General features: G+C 37.9%; 3 protein-coding genes across 3 annotated transcripts; 2 read left to right on the forward strand and 1 right to left on the reverse strand.

Moving 5' to 3' along the window:
• The first annotated feature begins 4,866 nt into the window (after positions 1-4,866).
• Positions 4,867-9,064, forward strand: nubp1 (nucleotide binding protein 1 (MinD homolog, E. coli)). The gene is made up of 10 exons (XM_088436994.1): positions 4,867-4,986; positions 5,620-5,724; positions 5,979-6,112; positions 6,279-6,347; positions 6,483-6,515; positions 6,766-6,856; positions 7,091-7,245; positions 7,657-7,767; positions 8,058-8,244; positions 8,614-9,064. Exons 1-10 carry the CDS (start codon positions 4,956-4,958, stop codon positions 8,664-8,666), a joined length of 969 nt encoding a protein of 322 aa, XP_088293120.1. The 5' UTR covers positions 4,867-4,955; the 3' UTR covers positions 8,667-9,064.
• Positions 9,065-11,251: 2,187 nt separating this feature from the next.
• ciita (class II, major histocompatibility complex, transactivator) lies at positions 11,252-21,943 on the forward strand. The gene is made up of 18 exons (XM_088436876.1): positions 11,252-11,306; positions 11,658-11,705; positions 11,806-11,862; positions 12,267-12,371; positions 12,791-12,991; positions 13,357-13,413; positions 13,617-13,687; positions 14,628-14,846; positions 14,990-16,212; positions 17,052-17,552; positions 17,635-17,814; positions 17,900-17,965; positions 18,164-18,244; positions 18,330-18,413; positions 18,841-18,924; positions 19,011-19,094; positions 19,255-19,338; positions 19,430-21,943. The coding sequence occupies exons 1-18, from the start codon at positions 11,252-11,254 to the stop codon at positions 19,497-19,499; spliced, it is 3,270 nt and encodes a 1,089-aa protein (XP_088293002.1). The 3' UTR covers positions 19,500-21,943.
• On the reverse strand, positions 20,877-22,836 carry dexi (Dexi homolog (mouse)). Its single transcript, XM_088437963.1, has 2 exons — positions 21,928-22,836; positions 20,877-21,730 (listed from the first exon to the last, which is right to left on the reverse strand). The coding sequence occupies exon 1, from the start codon at positions 22,307-22,309 to the stop codon at positions 22,040-22,042; it is 270 nt and encodes an 89-aa protein (XP_088294089.1). The 5' UTR covers positions 22,310-22,836; the 3' UTR covers positions 20,877-21,730; positions 21,928-22,039.
• Positions 22,837-22,945: the final 109 nt, after the last annotated feature.

Consider the following 22,945-nt stretch of genomic DNA (forward strand, 5'->3'; position numbering starts at 1 on the left):
CGTCTCGTAAATATGGACAGTATTTTTAGATTTATCTCTGTGCCCCTCTTGACAAGAGTCAGAGGAAGGGTGAGAGGAAAAGTTCTAGGAAGTAGTTTCCCTGCCAGCGTTGTTCCACAATCACATATCTTTCACTTTTTAACTCCCTCTTTATCGTAGTTATCTCAATTTTCTCAATCTCCCACATTATTGTGGCATTTCTCTTCAGTCAAGTATTTCTTTGTTGTTTTTCTGCGATGCTGTTTAAGGTGCCTCCTGTTGATTGCCAATAGTAGCAGTCCTCTACACAAGCGCATGCATGCAAATGCACGTAAACACACACTCAGAGAGAAACAGGAACATGGGAGGTGGGGGCTGCTTCCTGTTTGCCAGTAGATAAATATGCTTTCGAGTGTGCTTATCTGGCATGGTTCCAGATGTTAAAGCTGTTGGGAATTGTGGTTTAATGGAGGCCCACTGGATGAACGGTACATGAAAATAACTGAAACGTAACACAAAGCACCAATTATCCAGGTAGGAAGTTTCATCAGGACATTAATTTTCTAAGGATGTTGAATAGATTGAGGAAAAACTATTATGATTATTATTATTATAAAATTGAGTGAAAAGTAAACCAATTTGCAGTCTTAAACTGTTGGGTCAGAAATAACCTAATTAGGGTGAAAATGGGTCCAACCCACTTCTTAAGGCAGTTTGAGGTAACTTTTTGAAAGTGGGTCAACCCAAATTTTGGATATTTATTATTTCAACCCAAAAAGCGGGGTCAAGTGAATAACGCACAAATAAACCCAATGTTTTGGTTGTTAAGCACACAACAATCCCAATGTATTTGTTTTTAAATAAAAGAACATGAAAAATTGGGTTGATGCCTATTTTTTACTCATATTGTTTATTTTGTTAACCAAGTTTTAAAAATGTCCTGCTCACAAGCACCTTAAGATTGGCTGTAGGCGTGTACACTTCATTGTGTTCACCTGTTCATCCATAACAATAGCAGGTAAATGATAGTAGTAAACTATTATAGTGACGTATAGTGTGTGACACCTGATATATGTCAGAGAGGTTGAACCTGTTAGTAAGAGTGATAGTAAGGGGTTCTGTTGCCTGCATGGCTAAGAATGATGGAGCTGCTTTGTTGTTTAAACAAGCCTTAGCCTCAGACCTGTGTGTGCAAATGTGTGTGTGTGTGTGGCTGCGTGTGCAGGTGTGTGTGCGTGTGTGTGTTTGTGCACTCCTAACTGCCACTGAGTGACCAGAAATAGTTTGAAAGCCCAGCTAATCTTCCTTCCTTCACACAAACAGTCACACACAAGACAACGCACAGACAAAAGGCTTCCCTTCCTTAAAACCGAGATCATCATCCTACTGGCACCACACAAATACTCACAGACAGACACACACACACACACATAAAAGGAGGGAGATGGCCTCCCACCAACTAACGCATAACAGTTAACACACAGTACATGAGGCTCTTCAAGCCTCAAAGTTGTGATGCTGGCTACTTGAAGTGTGAAGGTTTCAGATGGTCAGAGGTCGTTTCAAGTTGGCTGTTCAGTCTCACTTTTGCACTCATAAACAGTTGCAGGCACTCAGTGATCATTTAGGACAACTGTTTTAAAATATAGTGTCCAACAAGAAGCGACAGGCTGTCGTTATACATTCCATGCACAGGCTCATTGACAAGAACAGTTGTTCTCAAATGATGGTATGCATACTGCTGGGGCTATGTGAAGACACCAGGAGGTATGTGAGATTCTGACTGGCAGTTATCCGCAAATCAAATGAAATGCTATGTAATGCCGTTAAAGGAACAGTACATTTTCTTTTCAAAGTAAGAGCAAATTAATTTGAACACCAAGACATGCATTGTGCTTCTTGGTAAATGATTTGTGCCTTTATTTTGTTATGTTTTATATGAATGTGCATTTTCACTAATGACACTATTTTTTGGGCAGATGGGCCAGAAATAAAACATGATGTTATGTGATCTATATTCTGGAGTTGCTGACTAAAATGTACAACGAGATACGATTGCAAAATGATCAGGAGTGCATGCAATATTACAAATGTTTAAGCTTCAACAACAATACAGTAGAAAACATGACATACTAAAATTGAGAGAAAAATACATCTTTGTTCAGTTTTTATTATTATTTGATTGAAAAATTCTAGATTTTGCTACTGAAAAGGTTACACACCTCTGCACCGTCGAAGCCAGTGTTTTTAAATGAATTAAAGGCTTGGATTGGATTACCCAAGTCTGATGAATGAAGAATGTGATGAATGAAGAGTGTGATGAGTATATATTGCAAACAAACATCTTGACAGCAACAATACAGTGAGTTCTGCCAAAGATTGGCACTCATCACATAGGGGAAAGAACGAATGGAATGAACCATGAAAGACAGCAGCAGGAATGAATCTTGACCCGAAGCATCTAATCAGTGTTATTTTGGCACGAGTGTTGATAAAAATGTCCATCTTTGCTCAACTTGCAAACCTCCCAACATGGGTTTGTTGTCATTCTGGTATAGAGCCAAGCGAAAGCTATATCACTACATCACGAAGAGAACGTCCATTGGTCAGCATTTGTTTACAAAGCGGTGCACCACTAGAATTTATTGCCTCCTTGTTGTAAAATAGCAGCTGAATGTTCTCACCAGGAACCTGTTGCCAACGCCCTTGGCGCTCACAAAATAGGAGCAGTTGCTCCGTTCCAGCAAATAGTTGGTGCTCATCTAGCACCAGTTTTGTGAGCACCAAGTGGATGCTTTTGTTTTCAGAGAACTCAGTTTTTTTTTTGTTTTTTTTTTACAGTCAGCATGCAAGTTTTTTTTTTGTCCAGCACTTCAAATGACAAATTTGCAGTCACAGAGATTTTATTTTGAGGTTCTTCGCCCAGCTTTATTAGGCACATGAGCAACCGATGTCAAAAGATGGAATAATATTCCCTCCCGCACCCCCCAGCACACCACACAACCGTGGGAATAAACCATGATCTCCAAGTGTGGCAGGTCATGATCGCAGTAAACACTTGTCTGTAGCTGCCCATAAAGGTCAAAGGTCATTGTAGTTGGCCATCAAAAAGGACCTGGATCACAATTGTGCCAATTCATCTCAAAGGTGTTTGACGGGTAGTTGGGATCATGACTCTCACATTCTCTGCATCAATCCCATTGAAAAAAAAAAAAAAAAGTTTTTATTGCCCATTTCACCTGAACATTTTCAATTCTCAGCTTTGTTTGATGCTGTTGCACATTTTGTTTAAAGTGAATTATAACAATCAGCCTTGAACATGTTGAGAAACAAAATATCTTCCATCTAGGGAAAATATGTGTGAATATCTTTGCTACTTTTACACACACAGACTCACAAATAGTTTGGTAAGACACTGGAGTGTGTGGCAACAAGTTGCAGTTAAAACAGTTAAAATTATCACAAAGGGTACGACCCCACAGCTGAGAATTTCATGTGAGTGAAAGTGGAATGAATGGAGAGTAGCTTTAAAAAGCAGATGGAGAAGGATGGACATACCAAGTCTCTACATAGAATGTTTTATTTTCAAACTTAAACAGGATGGGTATAAAAATAATGCTCTCAAGACCATTAAAGCAAAGCGCACAAAACTATTTGAATAATTATATAACTTATATCAACTATAGTGACATCCTCTAATTGATTAAATGGCTTTGTGAGACAGATACGGCGACTAATTATATTCAGTCAGAAATTAAAATAAGATGGATAAGATGGACAACACTTTCATGACAGCGTATCAATGTAACACACCCTGATCGTGCCCCTGTTCCTTTTTTTCCCCAACTTCCTCTTTTTTCCTCAACACAGGAGAACATCTCTAACCAGTCACTCTTTCCCCTAGAAAATACACCAACAAGGTCTCCCTGTTCAGCTATACAGATTGAAAATGGACAATGTGTGTATGCATTCATGTGTGTGCAGTATTGTTCCTAGTGTGATGACTGCTCGTGCAGCCAAGGCTTAACTTTTTTGCTGAGTAACCCTGTGACCAAAGTCTGTCCTGAGTCCAATAGGATGTGTGAGTGTGACCAGCTTGCTGAATTGACAGAATGTGTCTTCATTGACTTCATGAGAGGTCATCTGCTCAACTAAACCATGGGACACTAAATATTTAGAGAATCTATCCATGATAACGATATGGCTCTTTGGATAACAATGCTGGTCAGACTTTAGTCACATGGATAGTACCAAACCTTTTCAGTAGTGTCAAATTGCATCATTAACATCAGGGCCTACATTGACCCGGACAAATTAAACCTCAAAATTTTCGAGTGTGGGAGGAAGCCTGACTGCCTGGAGAGAACATACAAACTCCACACAGAAAGGCCGAAGCGAGCTGGAATTTAACTTTGTACTCTTAACTGTGAGGCGGACGTGCTAACTACTCTTCCACTTAGCCGCGCTGCATTCACATATCTATACATTTTTATTTCTATTTTCATTTATATTCATTCATATTTTATTGTTTTTATTTTTCAGTCATTAATTTACACACCCGTATTTCTTGTGTTTTCTCATTTGTGTTGTTTTTTTTTTTTTTCGTGTGTGCGTTTAGAAAATGTCTAAAAATGCCAACAATAACTTGTTTGCAGCTGTAAATTTCATATTCAATGGAAAGAAATTAAATTCGTGCACGTTGTGCTTTTCGTGGCATAAATGTGTCAGATGCACCATCTAGCGGACATACAGTTGAAATTATTTACCGACAAAGACGTGCACAATATTATCTTGTCGACGTTCTTCACAGTAAATTATTCCAATACAACGATGGATTGCTTGCTTTTATATAAATATTTTTTTTTCCAATGATTTTATTCAGTCAAAGACAAGAACACTTTTTCTGGGACATTTTTAAACTTGATGTCACATCCGGAACCTTTGACGAGGGGGTGTTTAAATGGTCGGACACAAAGATGGATGACGTACCAGCAAACGCGAACGAGCGTAAGTTTTGAAATGAACGGTTTACATAGATCCATAATTTTATCGAATGATTTAAACTTTCACGAATAAAACACGAACTGCTAAACTTTGTTTCTCTGCCGAACTCCAATCAAACGGTGCATGTCAATATGTTGTTGAATTCCTGCATCACAGTATTTGACGAGTCCTATTTTCCGAGTCCTATTTTCCCTATAAGATGCAAGAAACTGTCAATGTCACTTGACTTAACGTACTTATTTCGGTATTGTTTAAATGACATATTTGCAGACTATTAACCTTAAACGTGAGTATTTACGTTGAACGGATAGAAAATGTGGTTGGTCATAATGACGTAGCTTCTGGCTCCTGTTGTTTGATAAGGAGCCTTGAAGCACAGCCAGCGGACTCCCATTTTAAACAGCATGAATAGATAAACACTCGTTACAAAACATTTCAAAACACATATAATTTAGATCCGACTCTAGAATGTGAGACCTGTGTTTCCACGTGCTGCATTGAACGTTCAATGTTATACAAAGATTCGTGAAGTTATTAAATTCTAGCCTGAGTTTTGGCTTAGTTCGCAGTGTCAGTTCTGTGTTGGTAACAGGAGTCAAATTATGTTTTTATTTTTTTTTTTATTTCTTTTCTCAGACTGTCCAGGTACAAAGAGTGAGCAGGCAGGGAAGACTTCATCATGTCAGGGCTGTCCTAACCAAAAACTGTGTGCTTCAGGAGCAGCAAAGACGCCAGACCCTGGTACAGTTTTAGCCCTTTTAAACTAAGTTGGTGCCAGTCTTTGTTCAGCACTTAATCCAAATTAGGATGATCACCTTTTCTTTTAGTAGTTTATTGGTAGTAACTAACCAGTACAAATCAGCTTTAGCTTTAACTCATTATGAAAGTGTTACAAGAATCATTCACGCACATTAAATTTGGAGCTTGATAGAAAATATTGCTTAACCAAATTAACCAAACATCTCCTGTTTTCATATATCCTTTGGTCTCTGCAGCCATTAAAGAAATAGGTTCAAAGCTGTCCACAGTCAAACACAAGATCCTTGTACTATCCGGGAAAGGTGGTGTGGGAAAAAGTACTTTCAGTGCTCACCTGGCCCACGCTTTGGCAAGCGATGATACCAAGGAGGTAACATCATGATTCTTTTTAACGGGGGCACAGTAAACACATGGTCACATTTCAATCTCATTTCTGTACTGTATTCACTACTTCCTCTAACTCTAATATTACATTTAAAAAAAAAAAAAAACATTTGAAAAGCCATAGCAGTGTTTTCTGCCTTCTTCAATTTTAGGTAGCCCTTCTGGATGTTGACATCTGTGGTCCGTCAATTCCTAGGATCATGGGGCTGGAAGGAGAGCAAGTAGGTTATGACTTCCGGTGGTTTTAACAAGAATGCGGATATTTAATTCCATAATGTAATTATTTGAATTATTTTGTGGTATACGGGTATAAGCCAAAAATAAATAAACAGAATTATATATTTCCCTGTCTCAAGGTACATCAAAGTGGATCAGGCTGGTCCCCTGTGGTGAGTAACTTAAGGCAATGCTTGAGTGTCTTAGCAGTAACGTACAATAATATTTTACAGTAAATATCTTGACTATTTCATTCCGTACAATTACATTATTGACAAAAATTAGTTATTGACAGTAAATCAGTTTCTCGGTTTCTTATTAAATTCATACCTCTTAGGCAGCATCAACCTACGTTTTGATTAGATTGTGCAGGTGTTCTTAATAAATGATCATTTATGCGTCGGCCTTGTGCTTCCGTTCCAGTACGTGGAAGATAACCTTGCTGTCATGTCTATTGGCTTCCTGCTCGGTAGTCCCGATGATGCTGTAATCTGGAGAGGCCCCAAGAAAAATGGTATAGAGCATTGTCTGTCTGTCTGTCAATCGATCTAATCGATACAATCTAGCTAGGCAAGTGTTGCAACATCAGGACTAAAAATGCTGGTTTTCTGTCAAATATGTCAAAGAAAAATACGTCAAAGATACTGATAATGTCACTTGTCATTTTTAGTCAACAGTGGAAAATGTGTCTTTTAAGGTAATAATTGGACGTGAAACTTAATGTCTACTTTTTCATTTGCCATTTCAGGGATGATCAAGCAGTTCCTGAGGGATGTGGATTGGGGGGAACTGGATTATCTTATTATTGACACGCCCCCTGGCACCTCCGATGAGCACCTGTCAATTGTGCAGTACTTAAGTTCCACTCATGTAGATGGAGCTGTCATCATCACCACACCACAGGTACCCGCAAGGACATAAGTAGTACACTACACTCGTTAGTTATATTGAAAAGTTAATACGTCACAGCAAAATCATCCGCTACCCTACACAGATCCTAATTATTATATCAAACTATGTAGACTGTACAGCCAGCAAAAACAATTGCCACAGCATTTATGAGCAGAAAGAGGATTATGCCATTGTAATACCATCCTATCATATCTGCCCCCATTTTTATGTCATTAACTTTGACGTGAGGCTGGTAATATTCAAATGCTTCAGTAAAAATTAGTATACACAGCCATAAAAAAAAATCTTTGGCTATCACTGAACCAAAATTAACCACACGGAGGTGGGCGTTTCCCTAACAAAGCTTGTTGGTGCACATTTTTTCCACGTGACATTTCTCGTTCACATTCTTCCTTACTGTAGGAGGTGTCCTTGCAAGATGTTCGAAAAGAGATCCGCTTCTGCCAGAAGGTCAAACTGCCAATCATCGGCGTGGTGGAAAACATGAGTGGCTTTGTGTGTCCAAATTGTAAGGTCAGTGATATGACTGCAAGCAAATGTGACAAACATGTCTTCTACAAACAATGATCATTCAGTGAGCAAAATCGTATGTTTATATTCACACTGTGCACATTTGATCACAATGATGTTTTCCTCTTTATCTAAAACCAGAGAGAATCTAATGACTCACCTTGTCGCAAAAACATATTTAGATGATGAAGCAAAAAGTGGGGAAATTACATTTAGCACTTTTAATTCTCATCATTCTATCATTGAAGATCTTTACAAATGTACTCACCACAGGATTTTGTTTTGTCTTTTAGAACACGTCGCAGATATTCCCTCCAACCAGCGGAGGTGCTGAGACAATGTGCGAAAACCTTAATCTGCCCCTGCTGGGCAAAGTGCCTCTGGATCCAAGGATAGCAAAAAGCTGCGATGAGGGCCGCTCTTTCTTCAATACAATACCGGACTCTCCTGCTGCTGAAGCCTACAAGAAAATTGTTCAGAGTGGGTTGGAATCTAAATGATTTCATTCTTGTGTATGAAAATGTTCACATTTTTATGACTTATTCCATTTGCCAGACAGTGAGAGAAGTCACATGAAGGAAAGTAGAAAAAAAGTGTTATTAGGAATGATTATTTTATAACTTCTTGAGGCAACTGAATGCACTGGGTTTAGGTGCAGTGCATTTATGGGTACAGGGAGCTCACAAGGGTACAGCACACTTTTCAGATCGGTAGTTGCAAAATGCAAAAATTGAAGACTATAATTCTTACTTCACATTTAGGTGATACTTTCTGCTGGTCTGTCATATAAGTTTGTGATTGTAAAGTCACAAAATGTGGAAAAATGTTTCTTTTATTTCCTCTTAACAGGCATCAAGAACTACTGTTCCAACCATGCCACAGATGAGCAGAACATTGTCTGAAGCTTCCTTTATGGCAATCCTGTAGGACCAAAGTGACGATATTATCCTATTAAGAAACATACTTAAGGAAGACTCTCAGAGCTTTCAAGTGGTTTTTGTGCATGGGTTTTCACTCACAACGACATTCTGGGGTCTGAAAATCATATTAGTCAAACCAAGCCTTTTAATAATGCACTTTCTAACAGCGAAATATATAGATGAGGAGGCTTTGCATTTGTATTTGTCCTCCTGTTTATTTGTTAGTTAGCAGGCTACTTGTTTGTTAATGGAGTATGGGGAATAGATGGAAGGTGTCAATATAATTCTGGGGGTTAAACATTATCATATTGGTATTAAATGCAAATGTATCCAAATCATTTCAAGAAAAGATAAAAGAAATGCACACTTTTCCTCGAAAATGTCTTATGCTTGCCTATATAGCCTACTGCCGATGGAGCGCATTCAAAGGTGTTTCAGGTGGTTAAAAAAAAAAAAATGCGTGACTAAATCCCTGAATGGAACAGCAGGTACTTTCCACATCCATTTCTGTCCCGCCCTTCCAGACGCACACACTCAAAAGTTCTTAGTCGTGGTAAGTTAAAAAAAAAAAAAAAACTTTTGGTATAAAATGCATTAATAATCAATAAATAAATGCACCATTCAATAATTAAATGTTTGATGAATCAAAAGTCTTTTCTTGAATACTTATTACACTTTTAATTAATTAATGGATCATTTAATTATTAAATGACATTTTGATGAATGAAATAAGAGGTACCAAGTTGGTATACTTTTAGTTTCACATTGGTCGGCTCAAAAGCACCTTCAAAAAATGTTTGGGGCTCATGCCAGTTGTAATCCTCATAAAGAAAGTGAAAGTAAATTACTGTACGAACTCGTGGAGGCGTCGGTCAGCTAAGGACATAGCAGCATAAAGCACATTTGAAAAGACTTGACAAACTTTTTGAGGTACGCCGGTAAAAATTAAGTTTGCGCAGCATCTACCGAGCCGAAGCCAGGTAAGTTTTATTGTAATGCTGGTTCAGAAGGAGCGCGTGCACATTTTTTTTAACATACCTGTATTTGTTTTGTTTTTGTCTCCTTGATTGTCTCCTTTTTTGAATTATTGCATTAAATTTCGAAGTAGTAAAAAAAATTAATCTGCATTTAAATCTCGTCTTGATTTGTATGGACACGTTTGGTTTTGGTCTTGTGGTGTTATATTAAATAGTTTTTATCGGTTATCTCTTCCGCGAGAATTCAAGAAATGTCAATTATTAACGGACATTATAACATTTCATAAATTTATTTAAATGGTGTTATAGCTTGTTGCTGACGTGCGCAGCATAATAATCTTGCATTTAAGTGTAATATTTTATTCCCAGAGGGGCGTTATTGCGAGAGACGACCTTGTAGTGTTTCTTTAAAAAGGATCGAAACAGTTAAACCTTTTAGAACAATAAACTCATTAAAGTACAGTACTCTATTGTATAGTGAAAAAGTATTGTCCAATTAAACCTGGCCATAATTAGAGGTTGTGTGATTGGTGTTTTATACTCTGGAAAAAAATGTACTCAAAATTATGTCGTTAAGGCGTTGAACAAAATAAAATGATTTATTTTGTAGCCAAGTGATTCTTTTTTGCTCTTATTGCATATTATCAATTCCATGTTTCAAAACTGTCCTAATTAGGGTAATCATGAGATGGAGCCATATCTGATTGTAGGCAAGAAGCAAATTACACACAAATGCACATTGTAGAGGACAAAACAATCATTCCCATTCCATGAACAATTTAATCGTCAATGAATTCAATGTACATCTTTAGAAATGTTCAGTGAAAGTAAGCTTGAGGAACTATACAGTAGCAGAGAGAACTCACACAAGCACAAGTAGAACATCCAAAGACTGGAAGACCAGAAGTGTATGGACCTAGAACCTCACAACTGAGGATGACGTGCGAGCCATTTCTCCGCTGCTGCCCATGGCATGCCATATTTTCTATTCTTGAATGTTTAAAGTATGAGTGTGTAACCAAACCAAGTTCCCAAAAATCACACATTGAATCTTGGTGTCATATTTACATTTATGAGTGGCTATAATTTACAAAATACCAAAACCTAGTGATCTTACGAAGATAATGGCATCTTTGTGTCATATGATTATTTAATCAATGCTGCAAAAAGTCAATAAAATAAATACAAAGGTCATGTCAACAAAGGAGTATTGTGTGTGGGTGTTTACACTTTCGGTTTGTTTTTTTTCATTTTTAAACATGTCACGATCAACACATTTATGCATTAAAAAATGGCAGTCAATTCACTTGAAAAGCATTTTCTTTTGCCTCACAAAAAACTTGGTGACTTTGCCGAGCAAGCAGACTATGGGGGCATTTTCATTTGAGCCGTCTGAATTCATATTAATAGTGCAAATAATTGCCACAGCATGCCCATGTGGATAGTACATGTTTTTTCAAATGTATTCAACCCGAGTTAGGAATTCCATCTCAATAATAGGTAATGCCATCCTAGTATTTTGATTACCTATACTATATGGTGAACTATTGGTAACTGTTCTCTTTGTGTGGGTCTGTGACAGATTGCATGATGCAGGAAACAGGTCAAGACCCACTTATATGTTCTGACTATGGCGCTTTACCGGGTAAGTATTTTGCACATGGTAAATATTGGCATATTGTCTGAATTATGACGGTGACAACAGCCTCTGCCTCATCCCCTTGTGCCGAGTCTAAAATGTTGATAATATAGTAGATTTTTGAAATGATACGAACGAATGCCTAAATATATTGTCTGTCTAAAAATATGAGATTTAAAATTTTTAATTCACCATCTACCAAGTGAGTTACTGATACATTTTTTCTTAATTTAATCTTTTTTTGTTCAGTACATTGTGCCATGACTGCTGGATGTTAGTTATTTATGTAGCATTCCTGTAAATAGGTCAAATCGATGAAATCAAGATGTATCATTATGTGATAATTCTGTTTTTCAGATGATATATCAGAATATATGAATGACAGTTACCTAGTGAAGATGATTGGTATGTTGCTACCAAAAATGAATGCATGCCATCAAATGTTGAAAAATGCTCACAGGTACAATGTGTTTTACGGTTTTACTCATTTCTACCTTTCATCTAGACACGGGTGGTCTCTTCAGTGATGATCCCATGTTGAATTTTGATGATCAGGACTTAAGTAAGAATCTCCTTTTCCTGTATGTGCGTTTGCAAGAAAATGCAGTCAAGCGCAAAGAAAAACAAATAATATATATTGCCATATATATCAAATGTTATTGCACAGTGTCATCAAAAAGCAAAAACATGATCTGATACCATTTTCAGAAGGGTAGTGAAAACGAAAGAGGAACTTTCTAATGAGCAATGAAGCATCACATTGCGGGCTCATTTTTGTAGCACTCCTCAAAATTATGTCCACTTGCAGCCTAGTGGGATCCAATAAAAGAACTAGTTACAATGGCGTATTGGCAATGTTCGTAATTCTCACTTGTATTAATTCAATAACATGGTTATTATTGTCATCCTAAAAAAAATTGGACAATCACCACTCATTCTTTTTACAAGATTCTCTATGATTTGCAGTTAACACTTACTTGGCAAAGGAGCTGCCCAACCAACACAGAAACCAGAATGTAGATATGATTACACCACAAAGAAAAGGGAGTATTCTTCAAAAAAGAACCAGAGGTAAGCATTTCACCCCAAAAAAAACTCAAAAAATGAATTGCACCAAGAATTCATGATTTTTCCTTAATCTAATCTGGAGGTGTATTTTATATGAAAGTTTAAACAAACCTCATGGAGTCAGGTAACATGTCAGGGCAAGGTTTTGAGGAACTGCGCGTCAAATGATTGACCCCTGTTGTTCTGTTGTACAGATAGAATTTATTTTTTGAACATATATAATAACTCATTCAGTGGCAGCCATTTTCACAACCTCCTTTACCATGTGAAAAAAAGAATTATACATCTAGTATGGGCCTAGTATTGAATGTCTACATTCCTAAGACATAAAAATCGATCATTGAAATTAAATGAGTTGATGTATGGATTTGTAATTAAAAATAAGAGTTTGTTTGTCTTGTTCTTTGGACTTTTTTCCCCAGGTTGTGACACAGAGTCGATTCAGTGTCAAGGAGAGCTTACATCGTTCTCCACACCTCCACAAAAAATCCTTCATGTCCATCCCACCATCCAGTTTTTCACTTTCGCAAACACTACATATCCTGAGGTTAAGAGTCAAACGATACACCCTCCAGTTATTCACCTCCCATTCCCCACTGCAACTGCACCAAAATACATATTGGGTGAGTCAAGCAGTCAGTTAACAGTTGCATGTACTTGTATTACAACGGATCACTTGAAATTGAATGGCTTATTGTTGAGTTAAAAAAAATCATTTCATGAACTTACATTTTCCAGAAAAAAACATAATTAAATGATTGTATTCAAATGATTTTTGCATTGATGCTACTTTTTAAATATATTTTAAAGTCTTACAGGGGTACACTTACCGCCATTTGAGAACCACTTCACGAGAGCACACGACACATTCTAAACAATTCATTGTGGGTCATTTAGATTGGAGGTACTTCCTAGACAACATATTGAAAACATGGTAAATCTGATTCCTGCAATGCATTTTCTGTCTTGTCGTGTCCCATGGCTGCAGTACAAGAACCTCCTTCTGCATCAGATTCCAAATGCCAGGCGCCACCCCTTTCTCCAGGTGGGTGGGATTGCTCCATCACATAACGTTTATTTTATGCAACATCAGTCTTCATTTTCATGACAGCATATTGTACAACTAAAATGTTGTGTTTTAGGAGTTAGGATACTTGGGTCTAAGCTTATGCTTCAACTTGATAGCCATTTTGGTATTGTGTGTATCTATGGAAATAGTGTTCCTAATCTTTCTCTTTGTTTCTATAGAGAATAGTGCAGTAGTGCCCGCCCAGATGAGCTCAGCCCCATCTGGAACGTTGTCAGACACTTCTAGCAAAGTCACGTCTTCACCTTGTGTATATGGTCAGTATAGTTGACCCTCAAATATGTTTTTTTTTTTTTTTGCTGTATATTTCAAGGGTAGCATTGATGATAAACCAAATAGGAAAATGGAAATTATGACAATAGAACTCACTGCTGAAAATGTTTCTCTATTATAAGAGCACTGATTTAATTCATTAGATTTTTTTTTTTGTGTTATTTACTATTAACAGCATCATCTGCCAAATTCCCAAACATGCTAAAAGAGGCTTCCACATGCATGGAAATCAAGATGCACCAGTTTTTAAGCTTGTTTGCAAATGCGCATTCTATGAAAATAGACCTGCATTTGTCTGAAGTGGCTATACATTTGGTAAAGTATAGGTAATTTAATGTCATTTACTAATACCATGCGTATATTTCAGAGATGACTCAAAGTATCGAGCCAACTACGATTCAAATGTCCTCTTCTACGTTTGATGTACATCATACTGGTAAGAGTTTTGGAATTGAGCTTGTGCTTAAATGGGATGGAAGACAGCACCAAGACTTTTTTCATGACCTACTAGGACTTGAAAAGATTTCGCATACATACTTGTTACATTTCTTTCTCTTTTTCTTGCACTTTGTGCAAAAAAAATATATATAATTAGGCAAAACAAACAAAAAAAAGAACTTAATTTCACCACCATTATAGGATGCAGCAAAAGTCAGAGTTGACGTTTTGAAATGCACATGAACACATGAGATGCACGCAAACTTTTCAATTCATTTATATTATGTATTATTGCTAAAACTAATTGTTCTTTTGTTACCAAATGCCTAGTTTACCTGTCAATCGGCGAATAAGTGTAGGACCAGATTTTTTTTTCTCCACTTAAAGCACTGGATAGGTCAAAAGTTTCATTGGACATTTATGTTGAAAAAGTGGAATAAACCAGTTTTGTTTCATCTTCAGAGAGTGTAAAAAAATATATTCGAATGGCCAAAGCCCATATGCACCACATCTGCGAGGACATGGAACTAAGGCTAAATTTGAGCTCTCATTACGTGGACGTACAAGTGATCCAGAGAGAGATGTTTTACTCTGGGAAAAAAAAGAACAAGTGCCTGGACAAATACCTGGTTCCCATGGGAGATATGGAAAGACAAAAAAGATTGATTAAGTTGAATCAGGTATGTGTTTTCCTTCAGATTGGAAAAAGTTTAAAAATGATTTGTCCTTTCATGATTATGAAGACTACCTATTTATATTATATGTATAATATTGCTGGATATTTTGTGCTTTTTTTTTCAATGTTTCCATTCTTTTTTGCAAGATATTTGAGAACTCCACTAAAGATAAACCAAAACAATATATACTACTACTTGGCAAAGCAGGCATGGGGAAAACCACCCTGATCAGGAAGCTGTGCCAGGACTGGACCAGAGGTGGACTCCCGCAATTTGAGTTTGTATTCTTGTTGAATGGCAAAGATCTCATCTCTTCAAGAGAGTCACGCTTCAGCCTTGAGACCCTACTACTCCATCTTCCAAACCTTCAAACTTCTGTCATTAACACCGAGGAAGTGTACGCTCAAGTCCTTGCAGCCCCCGAACGTGTGCTCATCATTTTCGACGGATTTGATGATCGGGACTATGAAATTCTGTTTCAAGAAAAAGACTTCACAAACTTGTTAGAGAAAGACACAAAAGTACAGTCCTCGACAGTTAGACAGCTCTACTCCGCCATACTCCAAAGAGTGGTCCTTCCAGGATGCTTTCTTCTGATTTCTGCCAGACCAAGAGGCACCGCCTGCCAACTTGTGCGACGAATGGACTGTCTTTTGGAAGCTAATGGCTTCACCCCTCCATATGTTGAAACATATTTTTCAAGATATTTTGCTGACCCGGACCTCAGGGATTCTGCTTTAAAATGCTTAGAAAAGTCCCGCTACCTGCGTCACCTTTGTTGGAATCCTGGACTCTGTCGACTGGTGTGCTTGGTTTTGGAACACGCCAACGGTTCAGAGCGCCTTCCAAGAACTTTAACTGAGCTCTGCCATCAAGTGCTTTGCATAAAAATGAAAAATGACAACCGGGGCTGTTGCACTCAGGCTGAAGCACAAGGTGCAAGAAGAGCTGTGGTGAAGAAAATAACAAGACAGTCAATAAGGGAGAAAGGTCAAATAAAAACAAATGAGATAAAAGCATGTCACGGGGAAATTAGTGAGAAAATAATGATGTCCCTTTTGAGCTCTTTGGCCTGGCAAGGAGTAAAGGCCAACACGTCCATTCTTCGACAAGAAGTAAATTTATGCTCAAATCTCAAGACATTCGGACTTAGCAAGGGAATTTTTCTTGCTTACCAAGGGACTGCAAAACAGGTCTGTTCCCGTTGTGAGAGGGAAGAAGAAAGGGTATTTGAAAGTGAAAATACAGAACAAAGGCAAAGTCAACAAAGCAAGGACTTCAAAGATAATATAAGCGGTGACAACACCCTAATGTGGACAGATCCGTTCCTTCAGAGTTACCTGGCAGGGCTTCATTTATCCACTGCAAAGTGAGTTCTTTTCTCTTTATAAGAATGTTTTGAATGAATTGTCATCATTTAGTAAACTAAAACCCTAAAAATCATTCAATTCAATTATTATTTCATCAATTATTTACAGTCACAATTAAAGCGTTCTTGTATTTTAGCCCTTTTAATCTAATTTGTCATCTCAAAATTGTTGCTCCTTTCTATGCTGATTTGATCCATTTTCATGCAGCATGCTTCTTGTGATTGCATTGTTAAGTTTTGGAAAACAAAGGTCAATCAGACCATGAGGTAGACACTGATTGGCTGTAATTGTGTTTGGCATAACCTGATAGGCTGTTAGGAGTGAGAGGGTTAGTTCAGGGGCAGAAGGAAGATGTGAAAATGGAAGAACATGTGAGAGTTGACAGTCCAATGATTGGTAAATGTATCTTTAAAAAATGCCCTGACGACACCTTCGACAAATGTAGAGCTCTAGTTTAGCCTACCACATCAATGCAAAGCACCTTCTGTGAATGCAGCCACAGCTGACAATATCATTAAAGGCACCAATGTCACAAGCCATAACTCGTTGCAAAATTAAAATTAAGAATACCTGCTGTTGATCAAATCTGTGAACGTCAGGATAAAAAATGTTTTAGTTTAATGCTAAAAAAAAACCCTTGTTGTGGATTTTTCTTTGAATTTTTAGGTGAGAGTGAAGAGATTAGTTTGATCCATTAACTGCAGATTTTAATTAAAATCATGTGTTAATCTCTTGACAGCACTAATTAGATGTTAAACATAAAGTGTGCTGCAAATATACTGTATACCCCGTTTTATCGGTCTCCCATGACTCATGCTGAGTTCACCTCTTTCCCCAGGAATGTTTGCTATCAGAACTTTGCCCAGAACCTCCACTGTCAGTCTGGCCAAAAGGGTCGTCGACGCCCCCAAGGAGAAGCCCAAGAGCTAACTCAGCGTTTTGCTTTCGGAATCCCATTCCTTAACAAAACTGAGCTACACAAGCTTCATCTAGATGTAAACGCTAGCAAGCGAGCCTTATTTGCTAAACGTATTGAGGGTCTTTCCCTTGCTGACCTGAGCCCTGATCAGTTCCTGGAGGTGTGCCACTATGTTTTTGAAGCAAGTTTCTCAGATGACAGCGGAGAAGCACCATTGGTCACTCACCTGGCAGCAAACTTCCCAGAGGTCCTCACATTTCATGGAGTTCCATTTGGCCCACCAGATGCATATGTTTTGCGGAAGATTCTTAAAAAAGCTGAAAACAGAGGCAGAACTTTTTCTCTGGATCTTGAGAATACTGGGATACCAATTACAGCACTTAGATCCATGGTGGCTCTTAGCAGCTGCAGTACATATAGGTACTATCCTCTTTCACTCCAGAAATAGCCAAGTAAGTTTTTCTTTAAAAAGAGATGATAACAGTTTGGTGTTTACCTTTAGGGCCTGCATAGCGGATGTGATTGCCCTGTGGGAGCAGTTAGAGCAGAGTGGTGAACGGAATTCCCTTCAACAATTTGTGACCAAATTCAAGATCCACCCTCTGAAAGTCATGAAAGTGTGTCAGATCGAACATCTAGCCAAGCTTGTGAACATTCACATGCACAGGAGGCTATCAGACTGGTAACTGACATATACTGTACATTGGCGTAAGCAATACACTGTCACACATACAAACGTCATTAACGCGTATTATCTTTCGTCTCAGCGAACCTAATGCCATCTTGGAGAAGGGAGTTCCAGCAGTCAAGGAGCTACACAAACTAGAGCTCGAGTGAGTACATCTGCATTAGCATTGCAGTATGACATCCACATACTTTAACCATCGCATCTAATTGGTGACCAGCAATAGTAACATTTGAAATGTTATTTAAATGCAAGTGCCGCTACTGGATTTCAAATCAGTAAATAATGTATTTATCCTCTTTCATTCAACCTGATGGTGTCACTTTGGGGTCTTTTTTTTTTCCAGGATTGGTCCAGAGCATGGGCCCCAGGCTCTCCCCAAGCTTTGGAAATTTCTACCAAGTTTACATGACCTCCAGCACCTAGAGTAATCCAAAGCATTTTTATGATTTTTTTTATGGGCATGTCAGTCACTCCATGTATTTTACTGAATTGATTTTTCGGTCTTTCAGTTTGGAGGGCAACACAATTGGAGACAATGGAGCTGAGCAATTGGCTAACACGTTCGCCTCCCTATGTTTTCTGCAGATTCTCAAGTGAGTATAACCATGTAGGTTAATTACAATCACAAAATAAAGTCTTTTCACTCTTTAGTGGGCTACAAACAGCAGAACATTGGTTTTAGAAGAAAGCTAATGCTATTCATGCTTAAGGTTATCCTGCTATCTTGAGCTGGCTTCCTGGAAATTAAACACTTCATGTACAATACAATATTTTTAAATGCAGTATTTAAGAGCAAGGCTTGAAAACATTGTGGTGGAGGACATGTGTAAATGCTATAGCAATGAGTTCCTTCATGTTATTATGAATTTAAGTTCCATTTAAAAACTGCATTAAAAACCAGTACCACTGAATTATATATGACAATGCCTGCAGAAACCCTTCGAAAACCGCCTGAAGTACCATCATGTACCCACATTGCTGAGCTATTGTGGCTAAAGTGTCCTGTTTTTTGGTTTCCAGTTTGTCACAGAATTATATAGGAGACCATGGGATCCAAAAAATGGCAACTCAATTAAAGGATCTCCCCAGTCTGCACTGTTTAATGTATGTCCTCCTTACAAATTCACACAAAACCAAACACACATTGGTACAGTTGGCATATGTACTTCCCTTTCTGTGCCTGTTTCCAGCCTCTACAGCAATGTGATTTCTGATGAAGGCGCCTCCACTTTAGCTGCTGTCCTCCCTCACATGGCATCATTGACTAACTTAGAGTAAGACTTTATGTTATGCATCTTTAAAATGTTCTGCAGAAGTCGCTTGAATAAACATATCTCTCTATATTACATTATTGTAAAACTCAAAAAATATCACAAGTATTTTATATATAGTACTATATTAGTGAAGTGACCAAATAGTTGGTTTTCCCGACAGCGTGACATATAATAAGCTATCGGATGTCGGGGCACAATGCTTGGGAGCCAGTCTTAGGGAATGTAAGAAAATGAAGACTTTAAGGTAAGAAAGTGTCAAACTATCATTGCAGAAACCTAAAACAAAAATAAACTGCACACTTTTCATCACGTTGCTTTTTTTTCTCCCATTCCAGGATGTGGAACCCATGTATTCCGTACGGCGTATTTGAGAGGCTACAACAGCAGGATCCCAGAATACTTTGACATTGGTAACGCTCCCTAGGACAATTCATCATGGGCACTTTATGTACAGGCCGTATAGAATAGCATAAGCGCAAGGGAAAGTTTGTTTGAATATTCCACTAATTTCTTAAATTATATTGGACGTTAGTCAAAAAATGGTGTGTTTACTTTACGTGGTAATGCCCGGTACAGTTGCACTTTTGTTAAAGGCTGGAGAAATGCCATGCCGTGAAGATCGTCAACAAATCAAATATTGAATTTTATAGGTTGTTTTTTTTTTTTTTTGTGGCACATGCTTTAGGTCCTGTTTTTTCATATTGTTAACATTTACACGTTAACTTTTGTCATGTTACAAGTTAAAAAAAAAAAAAAAAACGATGACCAACTGATGTTTGACTAAGTCATATTTGATATGATTCATATTTAGATAAATCTACATTGATGAAAATGTTTATACTGACGGTCAATGTACGTAGCTACATAGATAGGTTCGAGCAGTTCAGAATCAATTTCCTAATCTGTACATAAAACTATGTGTTCTTAACAACAGTGGCTGCACTAACTCCTGATTCTTTGGACCCAAAAGAAAGTATACAATTGTCATTTTCCTTTAAAAATTTTTGAGAGATTTCATATTTCCTTCACAATGTGCATTCAACTATATTGAATATAACTATTCATAGTTCAATGTAGCCAAATAAATTAGGTATTATGAGTCAATCTGAGTGTCATGAACAAGTAGCTTTGCAATAAGCAATCATTGCAATTAGCAGTTACTGTACATTGTATTTTGTAATTATTGTTTGGTAGAGATATGCTACAAAGAAAACCCTTTTTCTGATCCTGCTCGTTTGGTTTACAAGATTTTTATAGGCAACATTTGTAACTCTGACACCTCAGGACACAAGCACGAGATGTGAAAAGCACGTGGTTTCAAGAAAACTAGATTTACTCCAGCCGAGTAGGAGCGGTAGCTGCACCCTTTTCCCCAAACCACACTTTCATTCCATTTCTAAATTGTTATGCAAATTGTCAACATTCCCCATTGTCTCACGAAACCATTTCTTTGCATGCCTGCAAATGTAGATACCCTGTCTTTTTTTTTGTCCTTGTATGTTTATCCACCACCTTGGCTTTGAAATGAGAGAGAATTAGTGTAGAAAACACTATACAAGCAGTGTATAGGCAGGCGTTGCCTACTCGGGATTGAGTAAATGCTTTGTGAAGGCGTAGCTAAATAAAATTGTCACTTTTGCTTGGTGTAGTAGTCTAAACTAGGCAGAAAATACCACCCTTGAATGTGTTGCTGGTATACATTTCAATTACTCTTTTGTTTAGTGTTTTAGTCCATTCACACACAAACGTTACCCATGCCGATAAACCATAACACTGAGGGACTGCACTCATTATTTTAAAGCCAATTTAATTCCGTTCATTATTGCTTCCCGGTAATGTACACACTTTTCTTAAAGGAAATTCCTCCATCCATTACAGGATAAACATGAAAGATCAAAAAAGATCCTGAAATAGAGAGATACAATAAAAATATTCAACCAGCATTGTGAGGCTGTTTCAAGCTTCTTGCAATGGGAAAATAAAAACTACATGATAAAATTGTGAGTTCAACATGAAGCTGCTTTAAGATTTCTTTTAACGTTTTCACCAACTCATAATTACTTTTCGTTTTCCATGTGATCCCAGTCTAGGAGAAGCACTATGGTAGAAATAATTTATGCTGGGTACATCAACTGAAAAAAAAAAAAGTTTAATATGGGAGCAAAATTATGGAAAAACTGAAAACAGTTGCTCAGCTTCTATTTGATTTGTCCAAGGCACCAAAATGATGAAGTAAATGTGAATAATCTCACATCATGTTTCACACATATTTTAAATCAGAGGTGCCTGCAAAGGAAAAATACATTCTGCTTAAATCAAACTCTACTACAAGCCAACAGAAATTGAGCACTTTTCAAGATACAAATGGCCAGTCTTTGGTGCAACCAACTGATGTGATGTTGATAGTCCATGCCATTTGCACCAAACTCCTTCTCTCTGTATACGTAAATACTGTACTTGGAATACACTTGCAGCACATTGTACTACATTTTCCAGTCATTGTGTCCCAAGTGAAGGGCACAGATGCTTGTGTGGACATCCAGGTGGCGGTGCAGGGTTAGAGTGAGTCTTCCCAAGGGATCATGGCTAAACATTTGGCCTTTGGTGGTGAAGGTCATCTTAACACTTAAGATAACCTGCAAACACATCGAACACCAGGGGTTAGTTACGTTGGGTCACAGTAAATGGAACAAGGTTATTTTTTTAGGATTACATTGTGGTCACATCCAACCAAAATTCACTCTAAAGTTGTTTTATGTATGTTTAATGTTTGACCCACAATTAGTGCAAACGTATCAGCCACTGTAACAAAAGAGAACTTCAATTTACTCACCTTGCATTTTCATGTTTAAAAAATAAAAAGAACATCCAGCAGACTGGCCTTGTTTGTCCCTGGGATTTCCATTGTCGTCATCAGCATCAAAATCAAATCCATCACCGCATTGTCACTCAAGATAACCCTCAAACACATCTAAGTCTGTGTCCGAGTCGTAGGGGAGGGATGCTGGGTCAGAAAGCACCCCGAGGTCCACCAGAGCCCGGTCCATATCCTCAGGCATAAATACTATCCCCACATTCAAAACGATGTACTCCATCAGAAAGGCATAGTAGAGGATGAGGACGTTCACAAAGAATAAGCCCAGATAAAACATATAGGGGTGCTCGTCCAAAAGCGATTCAACTGAATCTAAGTGGGCATAAATTGTGTGGATCATAGAGAAGAAAGTCGCGGTTTAGGCGCTCCAGTTTTTGACTGTCATGGATGAACAAGGACACAAGTTGACACAACTAGAAGACTGCAAATCCAGTGACCTTCGGACGTACATTTCGCCTGTTCCGACTAGAAAAGGTGATGTCCCCTATTTTAGCTGTACATTGACGAAGCATAAAGAAAATAAAGCCTGCGCACAAGACACTCGCGTACATAGCTCGTAATAGGGCACTAGCAGTATTAAAATATCGCAGTAGCTCACTAGTAGCATTCTTCACGTTAGTATACTTGCTTTGCGAAATTCAAGCCAAGTGGCCAGAGCTAAAAGCAGTCAAGCGCAACGTTGGCAAAAACACGCAAGCTGACAGAATGCATGTACTGCAGTATTTCTAAATGCACATTCGTACCGCGGTAACAAGTGCGATCCATAAATACACGTCCCTGTTTTCTTCTAACGCCCGTACGTCTTTCACAAACAGTTACCCACTGCATCAAAACATTGCGGACCGCAGAGTGACAACACGTCATTAACTTGACGTCATCTTTAATTGACGTCGACATAAAATGACGACATCGAGAAGTAACGTGACATTGTTTTCAGTTCATAATATCCCTTTACGATTCTTCAATGCAGTTGAAT

Source organism: Hippichthys cyanospilos, chromosome 16, assembly GCF_059441005.1.
Source record: "Hippichthys cyanospilos isolate Australia breed blue-spotted pipefish chromosome 16, RoL_Hcya_1.0, whole genome shotgun sequence".
NCBI lineage: Eukaryota > Metazoa > Chordata > Actinopteri > Syngnathiformes > Syngnathidae > Hippichthys > Hippichthys cyanospilos.